At 48.0% G+C, this 23,251-nt stretch overlaps 1 protein-coding gene across 2 annotated transcripts in view; it reads right to left on the reverse strand.

Annotated features, from left to right (window-relative positions):
* Positions 1 to 3,969: 3,969 nt before the first annotated feature.
* Vrk3 (VRK serine/threonine kinase 3) overlaps positions 3,970 to 23,251 on the reverse strand; it is a 41,461-nt gene continuing 22,179 nt past the window's right edge. For both annotated transcript variants that reach the window (XM_004672546.2, XM_045134532.1), the window contains exons 6-15: positions 22,122 to 22,186; positions 20,872 to 20,938; positions 19,977 to 20,061; positions 18,007 to 18,112; positions 15,776 to 15,868; positions 13,950 to 14,082; positions 12,671 to 12,791; positions 9,385 to 9,443; positions 6,823 to 6,982; positions 3,970 to 4,304 (exon numbers count right to left, since the gene is read on the reverse strand). In XM_004672546.2, coding sequence (XP_004672603.1) covers positions 6,834 to 6,982; positions 9,385 to 9,443; positions 12,671 to 12,791; positions 13,950 to 14,082; positions 15,776 to 15,868; positions 18,007 to 18,112; positions 19,977 to 20,061; positions 20,872 to 20,938; positions 22,122 to 22,186 — 878 coding nt within the window. In that variant the 3' untranslated portion in view covers positions 3,970 to 4,304; positions 6,823 to 6,833. The remainder of the gene's footprint in view (positions 4,305 to 6,822; positions 6,983 to 9,384; positions 9,444 to 12,670; positions 12,792 to 13,949; positions 14,083 to 15,775; positions 15,869 to 18,006; positions 18,113 to 19,976; positions 20,062 to 20,871; positions 20,939 to 22,121; positions 22,187 to 23,251) is intronic.

Raw genomic sequence — 23,251 nt, forward strand, 5'->3', positions numbered from 1 at the left:
AATGCCCTGGTGCACTTGTTCTTTCTATCTCTCTCATCTGCCTCTCTAAACCAAGTCAACAAAATAAATGATCAAGGTGGTTAAAGGTAGCTCCTTGCAAAGGCGGATGGGTGAGGTTTGAGTCCCCAGTACCCACATAAAGCCAGATGCACAAAGTGGCACATGTACCCAGAGTTTATTTGCAGTGGCTAGAGACCATGACATGCCCATTCTCTCTCAACTATTTAAAAAAAAAAAAAAGAAAGAAAAACACAGGCCAGGCATGGTGACACACACCTTTAGTTCCAGCACTTGGGAGGCAGAGGTAGGGGATAGCTGTGAGTTTGAGGCCACCCTGAGACTACACAGTGAATTCCAGGTCAGTCTGGGCTACAGCAAAACCCTACCTCGAAAATTCAAAAAAATAAAAAAAATAAGAATGAAAACGTGCATGGCACCTGAGAGGAATGACACCTGAGGTTGTGCCCTGGCCTCCACACTCAATAACTGTGCACACACATATGAACACACATGCACAAAAAATAAAGTATAGGGCCTGCAGAAATGGATTAGTGGTTAAGGCACTGCCTGAAAAAGCCTAAGGACCCAGGTTAAATTCCCCAGCACCCATATAAAGCCAGATGCACAAGGTGGCACACATGTCTAGTTTGTTTGCCCTGGCTAGAGGCACTGTGGTGGACAGTCTCTGTCTCTCAAATAAATATTTTTAAAGATGAAGCTAAAAAAAGAGACAAGCCTGCCTACACCTCTCTTCACCTGTTTTTTTCCTTTTATGTCCAATGCTGGGAACCTCGAGCTTTGCATGTGCTAGGAAGTGCTCCACCCTGAGCACAGCCTTTAGCTTAGCCTGATTATTGCACCCTGGCTGGTTCATGCAGGGCTAATCTTCCTTGTCCATGTGGCTGGATTTAGAGTCTCCTAGGAGAGTGTTCTCTGATGGTGTTTTCAGAGAGGACTAACTAAGGGGCAAAACTTACCCTGAATCTGGGAGGCAGCATCTCATGGGCTGGGCTCTTGGGTGGAATAAAAGAGGAAAAGGGGCTGGAGAGATGGCTTAGCAGTTAAGCATTTGCCTGTGAAGCCTAAGGACCCCAGTTCAAGGCTCCATTCCCCAGGACCCACGTAAGCCAGATGCACAAGGTGGTGCATACATCAAGTTTGTTTGCAGTGGCTAAAGGCCCTGGTATGCCCATTCTCTCTCTTTATCTGCCTCTTTCTGTCTGTTGCTCTGAAATAAATAAATAAAAACAAAACAAAAAATCAAGAGGAAAAGAAGCAAGCTAGGACACTAGCCTCCTGCTTTCTGTTTCTTGAGTACCATGATGTGAACTGAGCTGCTCTGCCATGCTTTCCTCTCTGTGGTAGACTGAGCCCTTGGAACCATGATCCCAAGTATACCCTTCCTCCTTTACACTGACTATGTCAGGTTATTTGCTTACAGTAGTGGAAAGCTATGTAATATACCATGTGACCTTTCCCACTACATGCTCCTGCCACTGTGCTGACATCAACCATAAAGAGTTGGAGCTCAGAGGTAGAGCTCCTGTCTAGAATCCACAGTGAAGGCCTCTGGGCATAGCTCAGCCATTGAACTCCTGCATAGAATCCAGTGAGGAATGGGGTTGTGGCTCAGAGGTAGAGCTCCTGTCTAGATCCACAGTGAGGGCTGGGGACGTGGCTGAGAGGTAGGGCTCCTACCTAGAATTCACAGTGAGGGCTGGGGGCGTGGCTCAGAGGTAGAGCTCCTTCCTAGAATCCACAGTGAGGGCTGGGGACGTGGCTGAGAGGTAGGGCTCCTACCTAGAATCCATAGTGAGGGCTAGGGGTGTGGCTCAGAGATAGGGCTCCTGCTTAGAACGCACAGGGAGGGCTGAGGTATGCTCAGGTGCTCTTAATCTTCTGTGACAAGCACTTAACCCACCGACCATCTTATCAGGCCCAGGTCTGGAATTTTTACTTGGGTCTAGGGATCTAAGCTCAGGTCTTCATTCTTATGAGGAAAGCACGTTATGAACTAAACCATCTTACCGGTCCCAACTTCCTTTTTCTTTATCTATCAGGACAGAACCTTATACAAAATAACGCTGGCCACTCTGCCCTTAAACCTCCTGGCTCCTTCCTTCTCCCCATTCTCTCTGCCCAACTTCTCATACCTAACACTCCCAGGTGGAGGCTAGAGCTGCAGGACCCCCACTGTGCCCAGGTCTCCCCTCTGGAGCCCTCCCTGCTCTACCCTCCAGGTTCCCCAGTGTCCCTGTTTTCCTTTCTCCCCCACCCCCTTATTTTTTATTTTATTTTATTTATTGTTATTGTTTTTTTTTTGTTGTTGTTGTTCTTTTGAGGTAGGATCTCACTGTAGCCCAGGCTGACCGGAAATTCACTTTGTAATCTTTCTACTCTGCCTCCTGAGTGCTGGGACTAAAGGCATGTGCCACCAAGCCCAGCTTTTCCTTTTCTTTCCTTGGTTTCAAATGAGGGTCTCTCTCTAGCCCAGACTGACCTGGGAGTTTTCTCCACAGCTCCAGGCTGGAGTCAAAATCACAGTGATCCTCTTACCTTAGTTTAGGAGTGCTGAAATTAAAGGTGCGCGGCACATCTGCTATTGTCTCTTTTTCATCTCCAAGGGTTTGGGTGTTGGAAACCTTGGTCTTCCTCTGTGTGTTGATGTTAAGAGGTGGGGACAAATGGTAGGTCACTGGAGGCTTCCTGGGAAGGGATTGCTACTGGTCTTATGGGATTCCTTAGCCTTCTGGACTGAGAATCATTATAAAGTCTGACCCTGCCCTTTGAATACCGCTCCATGCCAGGCATGGTGGCAGCACATGCCCAGCATTCAGGAAGCAGAAATAGGAGGATCACTGTGAGTTTCAGACCAGCCTTGGACTACAGAGTAAGTTCCAGGTCAGTCAGGTCCAGAGTGAGACCCTACCGGAAAAAAAAAAAAAAAAATCCCAGTACTCAAGAGGCAGAGATTGCCATGAGTTCAAGGTGACCCTGAGACTGGTTAGTCTGAGCTAGAGTGAGACCTTATCTTGAAAAAACAAAATTAAAATATTAGGGAAGAGAAGAAGAGGCAGAGTAGCATGTGTGATAAGTGAATGAAGGGGTGAGAGGGTGAGTAAACAGGATGATGAGTGGACGGGAGGGTCGGTGGAAGCAGTGAAGAGTGCAAGTGGACAAATGGAAGGTTGGTGTGGGTGTCAAGCCTGCAGAGATCAGTGACGGTGTGGACAGACTGATTTAAAGACTGAAGGGATGGATGCGTGGACAGAGCAAGGACGGGTAGATGTATGTATGGATGAAAAGTCTGGAGGGTATGTGAATGGAGAAGTGGAAATACCAGACGGATGTATGGCTGCCATGGGTTGGAAGAGTTTTTGAGAGCTGGAGAGATGGCTCTGTGGTTAAAGGTGCTTGTTTACAAAGTCTGACATGGCAGATTCAATTCCTCAGTATGACAAAGAACCAAAAGCACAACATAGTTCACGTATCTGGAGTTCGTTTGCAGTAGCAAGAGGCCCTGACATGTCCACTCCCTTATTCTCTCTCTCCTTGCAAATAAAAGAATATCTTGGCTCGGTTGGTAGCATAACTCTTTAATCCCAGAATTTGTGAGGCCAAGGTAGGAAGATCACTGTGAGTTTGAGGCTAGCCTGAGACTATATAATGAATTCTAGGTCAGCCTGGGCTAGAGAGAGACCCTACCTCGAAACAAACAAAAGATTTTGTTTTGCTTCACAGTATCTTGCTCTGCTGCCCACACTGGTCTCAACCTCTAAGTCCAAGTGACCTTCCTGCCCCAGGCTCTCTGGAAACTGGGCTAGAGACGTGCACCATCGTGACGGGAGCAATTCTAATCAACAGGTGAGAAATGGGATGGTGGGAAGACAGGCCAGAGCGATGGATGAATGGAGAAAGAAGAGCTGCCCTTTCCCACGAGCTTCTTCATAGACACGGGGCTCTCCAAGCTCCAGCAGAAACAGTTTATTACCACAGTGGTGCTTGTGGTGGGAAGGCCCTGTCCAGCCCTGAGCGGGCCCCTGCCCATGACTGGGATTCTTCTCCACCCACACCGCAGTGGCTGCTGCAGGTGACAGGAAAGGAAGGCTCCACAGTAGGGCGACAGCTAATTCTCTGAGTTTCCTGAAGACAGGGACTGGCAGGTATGGTCTAAAGAAGAAATGGTGGCAATGCACATTCAAGGGATTTTTCTGGAAGCTTATCTGTGATCAAACAGTAGGCCGAGTCACAATTCTTCTTTTTTTTTTTTTTCTTTCTCTATTTCAAGCTGCAACTCAGAAGTTCTGGAAAACAATAAATACGGCTGTTAATATCCTGTTCACTCTCTGAAGACACTTCATACCCCTACTTCCTGCCAGGCCTCTGCTAGGTACTGGGGATACACCATGAGCAAGAGTAAGCGGGAGAGGAGAGATGGCTCAGCGGTTAAAGGCACTTGCTTACATAGCTCAAAGCCTGGTTTCCATTTCCTAGGATCCACCTAAAGCCACATGCACAAAATAGCACATGCATCTGGAGTATGATAGCAGTGGCAAGAAGTCCTGGCATGCCCAAACACTTTCTGTTTCTCTGTCTAATAAAGAAATAAGTAAAAATTTAAAAAACACACCTCCCTCCAGCCTGGAGCCAGGGCTCACCAGAAGACATGTGACAAGATAGGAGAGGACCGGCTGGCAGTGAGGAAGGCACCTCCAGGGGTGATTCTGGAGGGCCTAGGGATTGTGAGACAGCAGTGTGGGAACAAGGGGATTGGGCTGGGGATGTGGCTCAGCTGGGCAAGTGCTTGCCTAGCATACACAAAGTCCTAGGTTCCATCCGCAGCACTGCATAAACTGGAACATGGTAGCATATGCCTATAATCCCAGCACTGGGGAGGTGGAGGCAGAAGGATCAGGAGATCAAGGTTTTCATCAACTACATAGTGAGTTCAAAGCTAGCCGGGGCTACATGACAGTCTGTCATGAGCAAGCAAGCAAACACACACACACACACACACACACACACACACACACACACACACACACACAAAATGGTGTTTTAGATCCTAGGAACAGTAGAGGCAAAGGTCTTGGCCTGGTCTAGAGTAAGAGTGGAAAAAGTATGGCTGGTACAGGTGGGCAGGGAGGAAGAGCTGTGAGCCAGGTGGGTCATAGCAAGGAGCTACCATAAAACAGAGACGAGCCATTCTTCTCCAGAAACTGCATTCAGTGTGGGCTGCTGCTGAGTGGTGGCCTCTTGGGAGTGAACAGATCTGAAATGGCCATGACTCTCTGTGGTCGTTTGAATGAGGAGCACCTCCAACGTGTCTGTCATTAAGTCTCACACTTAATTCCCAGTTGGCAGAGTCTTTGGGGGATGAAGCCTTGCTGAGGTGGTGTGTGGCTGGGGCAGGCACTGAGGTGACAGCCCAGACCCACCTGTCACACTCATCTCACTTTCTACTCCCTCTCTGCTGATGTGGAGATGTGACACCTGCCTGTCTGCTCCTGCTTCTCCACTAGAAAGAAACTTCCTCTCAAAACTGTGAGCCAGGGGCTTGGGCTAGAGAGATAGCTTAGTGGTTAAGGTGCTTGCCTGCAAAGCCAAAGGACCCAGGTTTGATTCCCCAGTACCCATGTAAGCCAGATGCAAAAGGTGGCACAGGCATCTGGAGTTTGTTTACAGTGACTGGGGGCCCTGATGTGCCCATTCTCTCCTTCTCTCTCACAAATAAATGAATAAATAATAAAATATTTTTTAAATAACTGTGAGCCAGAAAAAACTCCTGCTCTCTCCATAAACTTTTTCTGGCCAACAATGAGAAGGTACCTACTATACTCTGAAATGGGCTGTTAAATATCAAGGTTGAAAATCACCTAACTCAGGCACCTTTACAGAACTAGGGAGGGTTAGGTAGAAGGATTGTCATGAGTATAAGGCCAGCCTAAGCTACAGAGTGAGTTCCAGGTTGGCAGAGGCTAGAGTGAATCTCTACCTCAAAAAAGAGAAAAAGAAAAAGCCAGTTGTGGTGGTACACACCTTTAAGTCCAGCACTTGGGAGGCAGAGGTAGGAGGATAACTGTGAGTTCAAGGCCACCTTGAGACTACACAGTGAATTCCAGGTCAGCCTGGGTTAGAGTGAAAACCTATCTTGAAAAACTAAAGAAAATAATAGTAATAATTTAAAAAATAATATCTCTACCTATAGTCAATTCCTGTCATCCTATTGGCCTCAGCATGTGTTGGGTACACTAGACTTTTCTGTGTTATAAATTTGGTCCTGACTTTGACTCCAGGTCTCCATCTCCTCTCAACTCCACAGCATGGGTCCCCTAGGTACTGCCCCATTTATCTGTCTTCTTTCATGGAGCCCTGGCTGGCCTAAACTTATTCTGTAAAACAGGCTGGCCTGAAAGTCATGGTGATTCTCCTGCCTCTACATCCCAAGTTCTAAGATTACAGACACATACCACACCACGTCTGGTCTTGTTTTCTGCTTTTTTGAGAGACAGAGTGTCATGTAGCACAAGCTGGTCTTGAACTTACACTGTAGCGACTGCCCTTGAACTCCTGATCCTCCTGCCTCTACCTCCCTGGTGCTAGGATTATAGGCATATGACACTAGGCCCAGCTTCCTTCAGAATTTTCTAGTTACCACAGATCATTCACCTCGTTCTTACAGCCAAGCCCAGTTAAGTTTCAGCTGTCTTCCTCATTTCAAACACCCATGGAGAAACCCAGAGTCTGTGGGCATAGGGGTACACAGCAGCCACATGGAACCCAGGTGGGGAGTGAGGGGTGAAGACCACAAATTCTCCTTACCTGCATTCTGCCTAGGGCACCATCTGCAGGTCCAGGGGGTCGTAGGGTGACACCCTCAGATCCTGTAGTAGGGCTCCTAGATTGTTCCTCAGCAGGGTGTAGGGTGGCTTCTCCTCATACTTGAGGGCCATCACCACCTTCAGGTACTCCTGCAGAGTCTCTGTAGCCAAGACACCCCCCAGCACAGGAGAGAACTGAGCGGTGGACACAACCTTGGCCATGGTGCCTAGCACCAAAGGAAGTACTCATCTGTACTATTTTACATCAAGTCTGATGATGACATTTGCCTGTGTGGAAAATTATGTGTGCAGCTCCAAAATAGGGCTGGCAGGCTCCTACCCCCAGGGGCTGCACACTGAACTGTCTCCCCAGTTCCTCCTTTTCTTTTCTTTTATTTTTTTGCGGGGCGTGGGGGGGGGGGCTCAAGGTAATTGCTCTAGCCCAGGCTGACCTGGAATTCACTATGTAGTCACAGGGTGACCTCAAACTCATGGCAATCCTCCTGCCTCTGCCTCCTGAGTGCTGGGATTAAAGGTGTGTGCCACCATGCCCAGTTCCTTATTACCCATGGTGGCTGGAACTTATTGTTCATTTGTTCTTTTTAATGTTATCAATTCTTTTTCTTTGCAAGACAAGTATATTTATTTATTTTTTATTAACAGGGCAATTTCTGTCTGGACAGTTGCATTGTAAGCAGCCCTTCCCTTCCTTTAGCTCTTACATTCTTTCTGCCACCTCTTCCACAATAGTTATTAACTCTTTTTAAGGGTTTTAACATATATCTATAGTAACACTCTGTTTCCCTAGGGACCCTCTTCAGTGGGGTTATGAAGGCCTCAGTCAGTCCTCATGGAAAGTATCAGTGAAATGTGGTTTTTGTTTTGTTTTTTATTTATTTTATTTTTTTACTTGAGAGTGACAGAGAAAGAAAGAGGCAGAGAGAGAGAAAGAAAGAGCGCGCCAGGGCCTCCAGCCACTGCAAACGAACTCCAGACATGTGCGCCCCTTGTGCATCTGGCTAACGTGGGTCTTGGGGAATGGAGCCTCTAACCAGAGTCCTTAGGCTTCACAGGCAAGCGCTTAACCACTGAGCCATCTCTCCAGCGCTTGTTTTTGTTTTTTATTGCTGTTGTTTTCATTTTTTTTCAAGGTAAGGTCTCACATATATCCCAGGATGGCCCCTGGAATTCACTATGTAGTCTCAGGGTAGTTTTGAACTCACAGAGATCCTCCATCTCTGCCTCCCAAATGCTGGGACTACAGGCATCTGCCACCTCACCAAGCCTAGGAAGTGGTTTTTTAAAAATATTTTTAGAGCTGAAGAGGTGACTTATCAGTTAAGGCACTTGCCTACAAAGCCTAAGGACCCAGGTTTGATTTTCCAGGTTCCATGTAAGCCAGATGTACATCATGGCAAATGCATCTAGAGTTCGTTTGCAGAGGGTAGAAGCCCTTGTGTACCCATTCTCTCTTCCTCTCTCTCTCTGCCTGTCCCTCTGTATCTAATAAATAAATTAAAAAATGATAATATATATACACACACACACATATATATACACACGTATATGCATACATATACATATATACATACATATATATACTTTTATTTATTTGAGAGGAGAGAGAAAACGAGGGGGAGGGAGAGAAAGAAGGCGCACTCTAGGGCCTCCAATCACTGCAAACTCCAGACACATGTGCCACCTTGTGCATCTGGCTTATGTGGGTCCTGAGGAATGGAACCTGGTACTTTGGCTTTGCAGGCAAGCACCTTAACTGCTGAGCCACCTCTCTAGCCCACAGGGAAATGTTTCTAACTCTTAATCTTGACCCACTAAATTGATTTCATGATTGACTAAGGAGCCACGATCTGTGTTTAAGATGCTGACTGCATGTGTGTTTTATGTCAATAAAATGCTAACAGCACGCGACCAGCACTGGCATGGAAGAGCTCCATGACACACCAATGGGGAAGAAAAGCAAGTTGGACTCTCATTTGCATAATAGTACTCCACCAAAATCTCAAGTGTAGTTGAGTGTGGCAGCTCATGTCTGCAGTTCCAGTATGTGGGAGGTACAGGCAGGAAGATCATGAGTTCAGGGTCATTCTCAGCTACATAGTGAGTTCAAGGCTAGCCTGGGCTATAAGAACCCTATCTCTAAACAAACAAACAAAATCATGTGTAAAATGAAAAAAGTAAGCCAGGTATGGTGGTTCATGTGTTATAATCCCAGCAGTCGGCGGTCTGAAGTATAAGGATCACCATGAGTTTGGGGCCAATTCAGGCTACAGATTGAGTTTCAGGTCAGCCTGGGCTAGAATGACACCCTGTTTCAACAAAGCAAAACCAAACAACCCCCAAATATTATTTATGTAGGTTTTTTAAATATTGGCATGGTTTGGAGATATTTATGACATTGGAAGTGTTTTGTTTTGACCCAGTGGGAAGGAACCACACATACAATTTGGAAAGCTCCAAGGACGGATAGCAATGTGGGTAAAGAGGTGCACCCAGACCACCCAATCCCAGCAGAGGCCCACTGTCCTCTCCCTTCAGAAGATACCTGAGGCCTTGACCCAGCAGCCACACAGTCTCACAAGGGGCTCCGGGTTGTCAAGGTACCTGGAGGAAACAGAAGCATGTGGGAAAGGAGAAAAACTGTTAAAATGAAACGACCTCTGTGTGCATGGACCTCCACAGCTGATTCTGGTCATCCCCTGTACTTCTCTGTTCCTTAGTGTCACTGTGTAAACTGATTATAGTGTCTCCAGAGCCATAACTCTCAGAGGATTTGGCAGCATGTTCCTGCAGCCTCTTCTCACAATGTTTTCATTAACCAAGTAATATGTAACCTTACTGTATAATTACTATTGTTATAATTAGGATTTTTTTTTTAGTCAAAGTTTTGCTCTAGCCTAAACTGATCTTGAGCTTAAGTGATCTTCTATTTCATCTCTCCAGTGCTAGGATTAAAGATATAAGCCCCATACCTGGCTTATTTCTTTCTTTTTGTCATTCTTTTTTCCTGGGGTTGGGAGTCAGGGTTTCACACTAATTCAGAATGAGCTGGAATTCAGTTACCCAGGCTGGCCTTGATCTCACAGCAAGCCTCCTACCTCATATTCCAAGTGCTGAGATTAAAAGGTGTGAGCCACCATGCCAAGCTCCTATTAGGAATTTTTTTTTTTTTTTTTTAGACAGGGTCTCATGTAGCCCAAACTGGCTTTAAACTTGATATGTAGCCAAAGATGGCCTTGAATTCCTGATCCTCCTAGCACTGAAATGACAGGGGGGAGTCACTAGGCCCATCTATTATTTTTAGTTTTTGCTGGCAGGGCTTTATGCTTTCTAAGCACTCACTCTTCCCCTGAACTCCATCTCCAGCTCATAGCTGTAGGACACCTTACTAACAAATACTCTGGGCTGGAGAGATAGCTTAACAGTTAAATGTACATGCTTGCAAAGCTTAGTGGCCTAGGTTGTACCCTTAGTGTCCATGTAAAGTCAGGTGTGAAGTGGCTCATGCGTATGGTGTTCATCTGAAGTGTCAGGAGGCTAGGTATACCCATACATTCTCTCACAAATAAATAATTTATTTTTTAAAACAAATACTGGCCTGGTGAGATTGTTCAGTAGTTAAGACACTTGACCCAGGTTTGATGCCCCAGTACCCATGTAAAGCCAGATGCATGAAGTGGCATCTCCATCTGAAGTTCGTCTGCAGTGGTGTGGTTAGAGGACCTGGTGCACACATTCTCTCTCATAAATAAATATAAATAATGCTTTTTTGGTTTTCCAAGGTAGGGTCCTGCTCTAGCCCAATGGACCTGGAATTCTCAGGTTGGCCTCGAAGTCTCAGTGATCCTATTTGAGATCCTCCTACCTCTGCCTCCCCAGTGCTGGGATTAAAGACATGTGCTAGCACATCTAACAAATAAAATATATTTTAATTAACTAATTATTTTGTTTTTTTTGAGGTAGGGTCTCACTGTAGCTCAGACTGACCTGGAATTCACTCTGTAGTCTCAGGCAGGCCTCAAACTCACAGCAATCCTCCTACCTCTGCCTCCTGAGTACTGGGATTAAAGGTGCATGCCACCACAACAGATTCCTCTTTTTTTTTAAGACAATGCTTTGCTATGTAATTAGACTGGCCTTGAACTCAAGCAGTCTTTCTACCTAAGGCAGCTTCTTGTGTCCAGTGATATTAGTTAACATGCCAGTATTAGGGGCAATGGTCATTTTGAAAGAAAATACACAGTCGGAACTTAAAAATTGCTAAACAAAAACTAAAGCAAAAAAAAAAACTCCACAAAGGTATCACTGAGTAGTGAAAAGGACATTGTTTGTAGTGAGCAGACAGAAGGTGGGGTTATAACAACCAACTGAGAATCCATGTTAGCTGACTCCAACTCATCTCCTCTTCATGTCTGTCTGGAGGAGACTGGGGACCCAACTTTTCCTCTTCCACCATCTATAAAGCCAGGCATGATCCCAACACTCAAGAGGCTGAGGCAGGACTTCAGCAAGTTTCAGGCTAGCCTAGGCTATGATATGAGACTATGTCTCAATAACATAAAACAGTAACAGCAAGCAAAATAAAAGCCAGTTGAAGGAATGGAAAGACTACACTGAAGTGTGGTGTCCCTGAGGGAGATATTGCATGTCACAGCACGGCCACCTCATGGACATTTCTTTTGGTTACTGCACTGAGTCATAGCAGGATGGGCTTGGGGTAAAGGTCAACATAACCCCTGGTCCATTGAACTTGTGACTCCTCTTTGGCATCCTGAGTAGCTGGCCCACAGGTCTGGCCTCCCTCTAGCTTTCCACTGTCTACCAGCCCACTAGTGTGACCTCCTGAGGGCCTGGTCCAGAAACAGAGTGGTTGGGCAAGGTTAGAGCAGGGCTCAATGTGAACAAGAGCCACAGCACTCAAGAGAAGTGGGAACGAGAACAGTCCAGCTGCCACTTACTAGAAAAAGCCCATTTTTCCTCCACACACTTTCCCAGATACCTCATCCTCTCCAGGGTCTTCTGCAGACAATCCCTGGAGCTCCCTGAAGCTCTGATCTCTAGACTTCAGCCCTTCATGGATGGATCGTCACCTCCATCACCTTCCTAGATGGCCCTTCCTAGATGTCTGAGCCACTGCAGATCCTGAAACCAACCTCTGCAAACTCAAGGCTCACCAGGACCCGCTATCCTCTGTCCTTGGTGCTGAAGCACACCCATCTCACTGCTGAGACCCACAATGTAGCACCTCCCCACTGCTCTTTCCAGCTCTTGGTGCTGAATCCACAGGCAGCTCTTCCCGGAAAGCCCAGCCCGTTTGCTGTCCTTGGTGCTGATTCATAAGCACCAGCAACCATTCTATGGCCCACCCGTCCTGCTGTCCTTGGACAGTAATCACTTTATCCACAGAACATTTACTTCCTCGGCACTTCCTGCTGTCCTTAGAACTGAGCCCTACATTTCTGTTTAAGCTTCCTCTCTGGTGGCTGTCTGCTGCCCTTGGTGCTACTTAAAGTAGAACTGGCAAGACCTGAGGTTTACGAGCAAGGGTCAGGGAACTAACCCTGGTGGCACTGGGTGTTGATATCAGATGTCAGACTGTCGCCTGCCCATGAACAAGTGAGGAGTGCAACCATGGGGTCCTGTGCAAACTGTGCCCAACTCCCCTAATTCTTCCACAACCTTATACTTGAGTGCTCATAAAATGAGGCTCACAGGAGAAGGCTCACAGGAGGCCACCTCCTCCTCTTCCAGTTCCTTGTTGGCTCTAATCCCCTCCCCGACATGTGAGGGTGGCAGGGATAGTGCTAGTTTCTATAGAGCCCCAGACTCACTCCTGTTTCTGCTTCATGACATCCTCGGGGTTGGGAAGGCAATGTGTCCATGGCAGGGACCCATGCAGCCACTTGAGCATACAGTAACCCAGCATCTGGAGGTCACTGCGGCAGGAGGGCCCTGGGAGGGGAAAGGTGGACATTCATTCTGGATGCTCCCACGTGTGCCCTCCCATTTCCCCAGTGCACTGTCCATCATCACCCATGCCTCAGACATTACTTCTGGTTTTCCAACCTCTCTCCCTCACTCTCAGGTACTCAACATCCTTTCCTGCTTCACTAGCCTGCTCCCCCATCCACTCACCTTCCACATATGCACCTACTCAGTGACTCCTCAGTGTCCTGTACCAAGACCCATCTTACTTCCTGATAATCCAGACATCCCCAAACAGTTAAATGGGAGATAATGGTAGTGTGATTTCCTTGCTAGAGAGGCAGAGAACAGGGTACAGAGAATTCTGGATGATGAAGATTTACTTTCCTTATGGCTCCCATTTAGACAACTCCTTGTGAGAACCCAACAAGTGCTACATGGGGGCTGTGCCACCCTTCAGAGCCTGATGTTAGAGCATCAGCACCACTCCTGACTAGGGACCCAGTCTGGCAAGTGTGCACAGGCAGGTGGATAGATACAACATTCAGAACTTTGCAAAAGCAATCTTGAGATCTGGGGTTGTGGCTCAGCTGGCAGGGTCCTTGTCTAGCATGCACAAAGTTCTGAGTTCAACTCCCATCACTTCATAGACTGGGCATGGTGGCATGTGTGGAGGCAGAAGGATCAGGAGTTCAAGGTCATTCCTGGCTACAGAGGGAATTCAAAGCCAACCTAGGCAAAGACTGTAGAGAAAGGGGAGGCAAGACTTAAGGAACCTGTGTTGGGCCATTATCCTGCTCGGCACACTTCCCCTGGATAATCTGATCCTCTCCTGGGTTCAGCAGGTAACTCTGAAGACACTGCAGAGGCCTTATGCTTCACCTGTGGACAGCGTACACCTCTGCAACTGTCTTTCCCAGAGAATGGTAATACAATGCTTTTCTTCCAAGACTACACCAGATCATGAATCCAACCCACTGGAACAAGAGATTCATGTCTCCAGCTGCTCACTGTCAATGGGGCTGAACACTCCTCTCTCCACCACCACCACAGTCCACAGCACACAGGATGATGTCTGTGGTTCCTAGTCCCCACTGTGGCACCCTCATGGCCCTCATGTGTCCAGTGTCTGCTGCCCACAGCTAAGGCCTATAGAGCTACCCACTAGAAAAAGTGTCATCTCACCGCATCCTTTGTGCAGGTCCATGCTAATGAACTCCAGGTCCCCCTCATGTGGACTCCTGCTGCCTTCTGTGTAGGCCACGTGTCTGCCACTTGGGCAATAGCGGAAGGTGAAACCGTAGCCCACTAGGGTCAGCTATGGCATGGGGAGAAGCCAGACTGGGGGTCAATTGAGAGACCGGCACTCACCAGATGAGACAAGCCATCATTATAGAAAACTGCATTGACCAGTTTTTCATCACTGTGACAATGTACCTGATATAAACAATCTTAAAGAAGGAATGATTTGTGCTGCCTCATGGTTTCAGAGCATACAAGGTCAGCTAGATTCATTGCTTTCAGCCTTCCTTGCCATCATGGACAGGATCCCTTGGAACTGTAAATTGAAATAAAGCCTTCCCCCCTTAAGCTGCATCTTTTCAAGTGCTTTGTCACAGCAATGAGAAGTAACTAATATATATTGCCCAATTCACATTTCCAGCAGGATATGAAGAATTCTCATTTTCTTATATCCTCACCACCATTACATATAATTCTTTTTTTGAGCCTAGGTATCACTCTAGCCCAGGCTGACCTGGAACTCACTCTGTAGACCAGGCTGGCCTCAAATTTTCAGCAATCCTCCTACCTTAACCTCCTGAGTGCTGGAATTAAACGCATAATCCCAGCCAGGCATGGTGGTACACACTTTTAATCCCAGCACTCAGGAGGAAGAGGTAGGAGGATCACCATAAATTTGAGGCCACCCTGGGACTACACAGTGAATTCCAGGTCAGCCTGGGCTAGAGTGAGACCCCTACTTCAAAGAAAAAAAGTATACATCCAAAGCCTGGCATGGAAGCATGTGCCTTTAGTCCCAAAACTCCAGAGGCTGAGGTAAGATCATTAATGTAAGTTTTTGGGCCAGCCTGGGGCTACAGAATAAATTCCAGATCAGCTTGGGCTAGAGTAAGACTTGGCCTTAAAAAAAGATGTATGCCCGGATATATTATCCTTTATTGTTTTTTGACCAGGTCTCATGTAACTGGTCTGGAACTCACCATGAAGATAAGGACACCCTTGAAGTGGTGCTCCTCCCCTGGCCACCTCCATGCTGACAGTGTAGGCATGAACCACCACAGCCAGCTCTTACCCATCTTAACTGTCCCTCCAAAGGAGGAAAAGACTATCTTATTTTAGTTGCCATTTCTGTGATAATTAGGAAGGTCAAGTATCTTGGCATATATAACTAAATCCCAGATTTATTTTTCTAAGGATTCCTATGCCCATTTTTTTTTTCTTGGTTTTTCGAGGTAGGGTCTCACTCTAGCCCAGGCTGACCTGGAATTCACTATGGAGCCTCATGACCTCAAACTCATGGCAATTCTCCCATCTCTGCCTCCCGAGTGCTGGGATTAAAGGCGTGCGCCACCACGCCGGCTATATGCCCATTTTTTTAATAGAGAAACAGAATTGGCATGCCAGGGTTTCAGCCACTGTAATCAAACTCCATATGCTTGCACCACCTACTGCACATGTGTGACCTTGCACTTAGACCCCCCCTTTGTGTGTCTGGCTTACATGGGATCTGGAGCAAGACTGAACATGGGTCCTGAGGCTTTGCAGGCAAGTACCTTAACTGCTAAGCCTTCTCTCCAGCCCTATGCCCATTTTTCAAAGCACATAATCTCTTACTTAGTGAAATGTCCTGTTTATACAGTGATCATGAGTCCTTTGTTTGCAATAAATACTGTGAAATAAATGGAGTTTGGGGTTCAGTGGGCCCAGATATGTGTGTATGCACGCACACATGCTCACACATGCATGTGTTGGTTGGGGTTGGCTCTCACCTGGCTTAGATCCTCTGGATTCACAAAGACATTCTCAGCTGTCAGATTGCCATGAACATACTCATTCTCATGGAGGAACTCCAGGGCATCCAGCTGGGGGGAGAAGGAAGCAGGTGCTTCTGAGAGTGTGTGCCTGGCACAGAACCATGACACAGCTGTCTCCCTGAGTTTGGACGGCACTGCCTATGACTGGTAGGTTCAGCCCGCCTGGGTGTGGAGCAGTGTTAGAATGGCCTCTGTGATGGCACACAGACCATGGCTCCAGCGAGCTTTCCATATGCCTCCTGTGCCTTAGCTGACTGCAAATTCAGGACAGAAAGAAGAGGGTGACTTAATGTCCCTCGGCAGAAATAGCTCTGCCCATTGCTGCTTATTTCTCCAAGAGAGAAGAAACAAATTTAGTTAAGTTGTACCCATACACACACACATACATACATACACATGTACATATATGGGAGACTGTCCATGCTAGGCAGGTGCTCTACCACTTAGTCACACCTCTATCCCACTCACTGTGGATTTGAGTCAGGAGCTCTACCACCAAGCCACACCCCAGCCCCTCATTGTGAATTGTACAAGTGCTCTACTGTTGAGCCAACCCCCAGGCCTTCTCTGGGGATCCTATACAGGAGCCCTATTACTGAATGACATCTGCAGCCCAACAATTTTTTAATGGAGTTCCTGTATGTGTATTTGTGTGCACATGTATGTAGAGGCCAGAGGTCTGTATTTATTTATTTATTTGACAGAGAGAATGGGCACGCCAAGGCTTCCAGCCACTGCAAACAAACTCCAGATACATGTGCTACCTTGTGCATCTGGCTTATATGGATCCTGGGGAATCAAGCAGAGGTTCTTTAGCTTTGCAGGCCAACGCCTTACCTGCTAAGCCATCTCTCCAGCCCACAATCTTCTTTTTTGGAACAGGTTTTCTCACTGAACCTGGAGCTCACTAATTCAGGTATATTGGATGGCCAGCAAGCCTGACGGAACCTCCTGTCTCTGCCTACCCAGCACTAGGTTACAGGTGTGTACCACCATGCCTGGCTTTTGCCAGGGTGCTGCGATCTGAACTCAGGTCTTTATACATGAGTGGCAGGCACTATAATGACTGAGCCATCTCCTAGCCTCCAACAATGTATGTATTTACCTTCAGCTCTGATTTTCCCAGTGGGCTCCAGACTGTTCTGACAGTCTCTTTGAGTAAGTTTTTATTGTTTTGTTTTGTTGTTTCAAGGTAGGGTACCACTCAAGCCCAGACTAACCTGGAATTCACAATATAGTCTCAGAGTGGCCTCAAACTCATGGTGATCCTCCTACCTCTGCCTCCCAAGCGTTGGGATTAAAAGCGTGTGCCACCACACTCAGCTTCCCAAGTGCTGGGATTAAAAGTATGCACCACCAAGCCTGGTCTTGAGTGAGTTTTTACTGGCTGTGTACATATATATCCCCCAAGCCTCTCTTCAACTCCAGGCTCAAGTGTCCATCAAGTCCCACTGGTTCTACTTCTGCAGGCTCCCCCTTGTCTGACCCAGAACGCTCTTTGGGCCTCATCCTCTCACACACAGACCCTTTTCCTGTCTCCATTCTCACCATTCCAGCCAAACTCCACACAGCCACGAGGGTTTCTGTCCCTCACCTGCCTATTCTCCCCATGGTTCCCCAGAATCCTCAGGTGAGTCTTGCTTCTCACCTAGTGTCTGCAGCCTTGTGTAATGTGGTCACCGCTGCCATCACCACACAAACCTTCCATCCCATTGCTTCTGAGCATAGCGACCTTCAGCTGGCCTGGCTAACATGTCACTGCTTTGGCACTTCCATCTCTCTAGCTACTAGAATGGGGTCCTCTCATACTCCATCAGAACAAGGGGCATTGCTATTCCAAGTGCAACTGACTACCAGTACCCTCTCTCTCTGGCCTATGAACTCCAATCCTTGGCCTGGAATATTTTCTTCCCACACATTGATACAGCTCTCCCACTCAGCACCTTTCTGTCTCCCATTCACTCTGTGCATATAGGCTCAGAAACCATGACCCACGCCCTTCCTTCCAGGCTGGACCCCTGCAAGCTTATCACTCTGGTTGTCACCACTGCCTGCCTGAACCACTAGTGTTCAAGTCTCATGCGTCGAAGCAGAGGGGCTGGACCTGTAGATGAGTCAACTGCATAGCCAGAAGGTAGGATCTGAAGGGTCAAACCCACACGAGTACAGCAGCTTTAGGTACGCACCAGCCGGTAGGCCACCTGGAGCACACACCTCTCTGATAGCACATGCTTTGGACTGTCATCCAGGGCTGATTGGAGACTCCTCCCCAGACTGGGGAACACCAAGAACCTGGAAGACATGGGAACTGTGGGAGGTGGGGACTTGGGGGAGCGGATGTGGGCACTGAGGGGGTGTGACAGGAGCACCAGGCCCTGGGACTTGTGACACTAACAGGTTTGACAGGCTAGGAGGCAGCTGATCTCAGATTCAGGGAAAGGATGGAAGTATGTGACTAATCAGTGGTTCCACGGTCCCAGACACTCCCTAGCACAATACAAGAAGATGTGAAAGAAATGGGACTTTGGGATCTGGCATCCTGTCACAACTCACTCTTTTCCTTGTTAACTAAGCAGAGACTCCAGCTGGTGACTGAGCCAAGATCAGAAGCTATATGCCTGACAAATCCTTTCACTGTTGTTTTGAGACAACATTTCCCTATGTAGCACTGGCTGGCCTCAAATCTGCAGTAATCCTCCTGCCTCAGTCTGACAAATACTGAGACTAAACTATGTGCCTGAGACTAAACTATCCTGCTCAGCTTTATTCCCCCCAATTATGGAGATGGACCCTAGGACCTTGTACATGTTAGCCAGGAGCTCTACCACTGAACCATGCCCCCAGCCCCTCATAGTGGATTCTAGGCAGGAGCTCCACCTCTGAGCCACACCCCTGCCCTCACTGTGGATTCTAGGTAGGAGCTCTACCTCTGAGCCACTCCCCCAGCCCTCACTGTGGATTCTAGACAGGAGCTCTACCTCTGAGCCACGCCCCCGGCCCTCACTGTGGATCCTAGACAGTACTAAGCCACATGTCCAGGCCCTCCCTAGTGGATGCAAGTGCTCTACCACCAATCTACATCCCCCAATCTAAACTCTATACCACACAGGTAGACACTGAGATACTCACATTTCTCCTGGGAATATGTTATTCTAAATAACTGGGAATCCTAAGGATTAGATCTTGTCCAGGGCATTTCATGCTGTGATGACAATGCATCACCCATGGGAGCCATGGCACCTGAGGAGGCATTCAGCTCCTAGAGAAAAACCTCTCTGCTTTAATAACTGGCTTTCAGCTAAATCTGTAAATGTACATTTCCTGGTCTTTGTCTCACTGTCTCACCACCTTTCCTGTGACCTCTAACACTACTATGGGAAAGGTAGGGAGAGAGAGTTTTTCTCTCTTCCTAGGTCCTGTCTCCTGGTTTTTCCTCAAGCAAGGAAACTTAGATGCCAGTAACCCTGGATGTCTGTTGCTTAACACTCCTTGTCTGCTGCCCACAGCTAAGAGGAAAACATAGAGAAGGGTGATGGGTCTTTGTTGGACCAACTGCCCACCTAAAGCCACTCACCAGTCTAGAAGTGACTCTGAGTAGAACTTGCTCACTCCTATACAACCCAGGACCACATACAATGAATACATGCCAATTAAAGGGGCCAGACAATGACCCAGTGGGAAAAGGCACTTGCTTGCAAAGACTGCTGGCCTAGGTTCAATTCCCAAGCAAGCACATAAGCCAGATACAAAAAGTGGCACACACATCTGATGTCTGTTTACAATGGCAAGACACCCTGTCACATCCATATATACACAATTGCACAAAAATAAAAATTTTAAAATTAAGCCAGGCATGGTGGTGCACACCTTTAACCCCAGCATTTGGGGGGCAGAGGTAGGAGGATTGCTGTGAGTTCAAGGCAAGCCTGGTACTACAGAGTGATTTCTAGGTCAGTGTGGGCTAGAGACACTACCTGGACAAAACAAAAAGCAAAATAAAATAGGGAGAGGAGGTGGAAGGACTCATTTGCTCAACAAGCTGGACTTACCCTAGTCATCTCTGGCGCTGTCCCATCTGTAGGAAGGCAACTTGTACGTCTCCCTGGAAAGTCCACACTACGCAGCAGAAGCATAGGGCCCATGAGGGGAGGCTCACCTGTACTTGTCCTGGTGAATGCCAAAGCCAATGCAGGTGGGGATGGACAAAAGTGGGGTCTTGTGCTGCTTCTTCCACGTGTTCACTGCGGGGGTGGGGTCTCGGGTCAGCACTGTGGGACCCAGGCCCATGGGAATAGCAGCCTGCACTTAGGCCAGGCCCAGCATTCCCCTTTGTGGGTGGGTGACAGTGGGAAGCAGTGGGGGTATGGTGGGTACAGTAACCCTTGTCTGTAGGTGACTTCAAGAAGGCACATTCAAAGTTGTGCAACAGAGCTCCCTCTGGGTTCACATGCAGAGCTAACAAGAGCAGCAAAGTCCTATGTGGACCCTGGAGGTACTAAAATTTGTCCTGTCTGTCTTCTAGGGTTGTTGGGGATGGAACAAGATGCGTGGTGGACTGAGACTAGGCCAACAGCTGGTGTTCAGGGGAGAACCGTGAGGCTGGTAGGTGGGCCACGTCTGTGGTGTGAATTCTTACCAGGCCAATTTCAAGCCAGCAAGGACATGAGGGAGAGGGGGCTGGAGAGCAGTGCAGACCGCCACAGGGCAGTGTTTCCCCGCCTCCCAGTGCTTGCCACAGAGCAGGTATGAGAACAACTGGGAAACAAGGTGTTTTTCCTGTGTTTCACTTGTTTTGAATGTAACCGGTTTGTCTGAAATCTGTCATAATTCAATCTGTGATGCGGGCTGTGTGCAGCATCCAGCTTGCAGTGTTTCTTAAGTATACCACTTATCTCTGAAGAGCTGGCCCAGGCTAGCTCCATCTGTCCTTGGGGCACAGGTGGGATATAAACTGGAGCCTCTGGTCCCCACCGTGGCCACACAACAGAAGCTGTCTGTGGGAAGCAAGCTGTATCCATAGCTCCCACACCTCCCGCCTCCCTGTGGGATACCTTGCAGAGGCTTGGCAGCCCGCTGGAAGAAGTTCTGCTCATTGAACAGCCGCCCATCCTTGGAATCCTGGTGGGGACAGAAGGGCTGTCATGCCCAATGACCCTAGACAAGAGCCCCAAATACCCACATCACCCCACGGCAAGACCAGTGCCCAGCAGGTTCTTCTCATCCCTGTGTTAGGAAGTAGTTCCTCAGGATGGGGAGGGGTTCCTCAGGAGGAGCGACTGCACCATCTCCCAGTACACACCTCCTTCTTCATTTTTTTTTTTTTTTCATTTTTCAACATAGGTTTTTACTCTAGTCCAGGCTGACCTGTTAACTCACTATGTAGTCTCTGGTTGGCCCTGAACTCACAGCAGTCCTACCTCTGCCTCCCAAGTGCTGGGATTAAAGGTGTGTGCCACTATGCCAGGCTTTTCTGATGCTTTTGTTATGGCCACTGCTGACCACATTTTCTGTCAGCTGAGCCTTGTGCTATGCACCCACTGTGTGTAATTTCACTGACTCCTCAGTGCAGGGACTCCCAATTGATAGGCTCTCTGTTAAACCCCAACACTCAGCGCCGTGATAGTTCATTGTGGCTGTCAACATGACTGGATTGAACCAGCTAGCTTAGTAAAGCTCACTTCTAGGTATGTCAGTGAGAACATTTCCAGAGAGGAACACCACCATCCAATAGTCTGGGGACCCAGTGGAATGCCAGGGGAAGCAGGAGACCCCCAGCACAGGCATTCTCTCCTCTGCCTCCGCCCTCTCTCTCTCTCTTCTTCTTGACTGCTGTGAGATGAGCTTCTCTGCTTGACCCTGCCCTTCTGACATAGTGAGCTGACAACTGAGACCATGAGCGCAAATAAACTCTTCCTCTCTTCATGATATTTGCTCAGCTGTTTTATTACAGTGACAAGAAGCTGACAGAGAGTTCAAAAATGCACTCTGTGCACAAGGGATGCAGGCATGGGTAAATGGGCTTCACAGTGCCAGGGGTACAAACTCCATTTACTGATACAGAAAATCAGCTGAGGCACATGTGTGCCTGGGTCACTTGACAGATATAAGTGAGTCTGACTTCAGGCACTGGACAGCTTCATGTGATGAACCCAGAGCCTGCTCTGCCCAGGGTCCCACTTTACCCAGGCCAAGGACACCATGGCTCCAGCTGAGCTTCTGGCTTAAAGAGGGGCTCAGAGGTCCAAGGTGAATTGGGAAGGCACCACACCCTCCTATCTGAGCTGCCTCAGGGGCCACTTACCAGTTTCAGTGAGAATTTCTGTTTCTGGGCCTTTGACTTGCCTGGGAGGGCAGAAACAGGCTCAGCTGTGGAGGAATAGAAATGAGAGAAAGATCATACCTAAGGTGAAGGTCAGGGTCACTGCTCTCAGGCTTCCCAGAAGCAAGTGGAAGTTCCAGTTCTTTGGTTCCCACAGGCAAGTGTATGTGTGGTGCTTGATACCTGCTCATGTATGTATGTATGTCCCTCACTGTGGATTCCAGGCAAGAACTCGACTACTGAGCTACACCCCAGATCCTTTGTTCTGGGTTGAATGTAAAATGTTCCTCACTGCCTCATGTGTTTGTGATTAAGCCTCATACTTAATCCCCAGCTGGTGGAGTCCTTGGAAGGTGGAACCTTGATGGAGGAGGTCTGGGCTTTAGGGTTAATCAGCCCAGCCCCATGGTGTGTGCATAGCTCATTCTTGTTGTTTCAGCCATGCTTGTAAGATGTGATTCCTAGGCTGGGCAGGTGGCTCAATGATTAAAGGCACTTGCTTATAAAGCTGCCGGCCATATTAAATTCCCCACTACCCACATAAAGCCAGATGTACAAAATGGCACGTGGAACTGGCAAGAAGCCCTGGTACATCCATTTCTCTCCTACCTCCACTTGCAAACAAGTAATCTTGCAAATAAAGAACATGTGAGTCCTAGTTGTCTGCTCCTGCTATGCTTTTTCTGCCATAATGAAACTTACCCGGTAAGCCTGACATAAGCCTTTTCCTTCCATAAGATGTTTCCACTTCAGTGTTTTGTCTTACAATGAGACCATAACTGCTACACCTTCAACTGTGGATTCTAGGCAGGAGCTCTACCTCTGAGCCACGCCCAGCCCTCACTGTGGATTCTAGACAGGAGCTCTACCTCTGAGCCACGCCCAGCCCTCACTGTGGATTCTAGACAGGAGCTACCTCTGAGCCACACCCCCAGCCCCTCACTGTGGATTCTAGACAGGAGCTCTACCTCTGAGCCACAACCCCAGCCCTCACTGTGGATTCTAGGCAGGAGCTCTACATCTGAGCCACACCCTCAGCCCTTACTGTGGAGTCTAGGCAGGAGCTCCATCTCTGAGCCATGCCCCCAGCCCTCACTGTGGGTTCTAGGCAG

The sequence above is a fragment of the Jaculus jaculus genome, chromosome 14 (assembly GCF_020740685.1).
Source record: "Jaculus jaculus isolate mJacJac1 chromosome 14, mJacJac1.mat.Y.cur, whole genome shotgun sequence".
Taxonomy (NCBI): Eukaryota; Metazoa; Chordata; class Mammalia; order Rodentia; family Dipodidae; genus Jaculus; species Jaculus jaculus.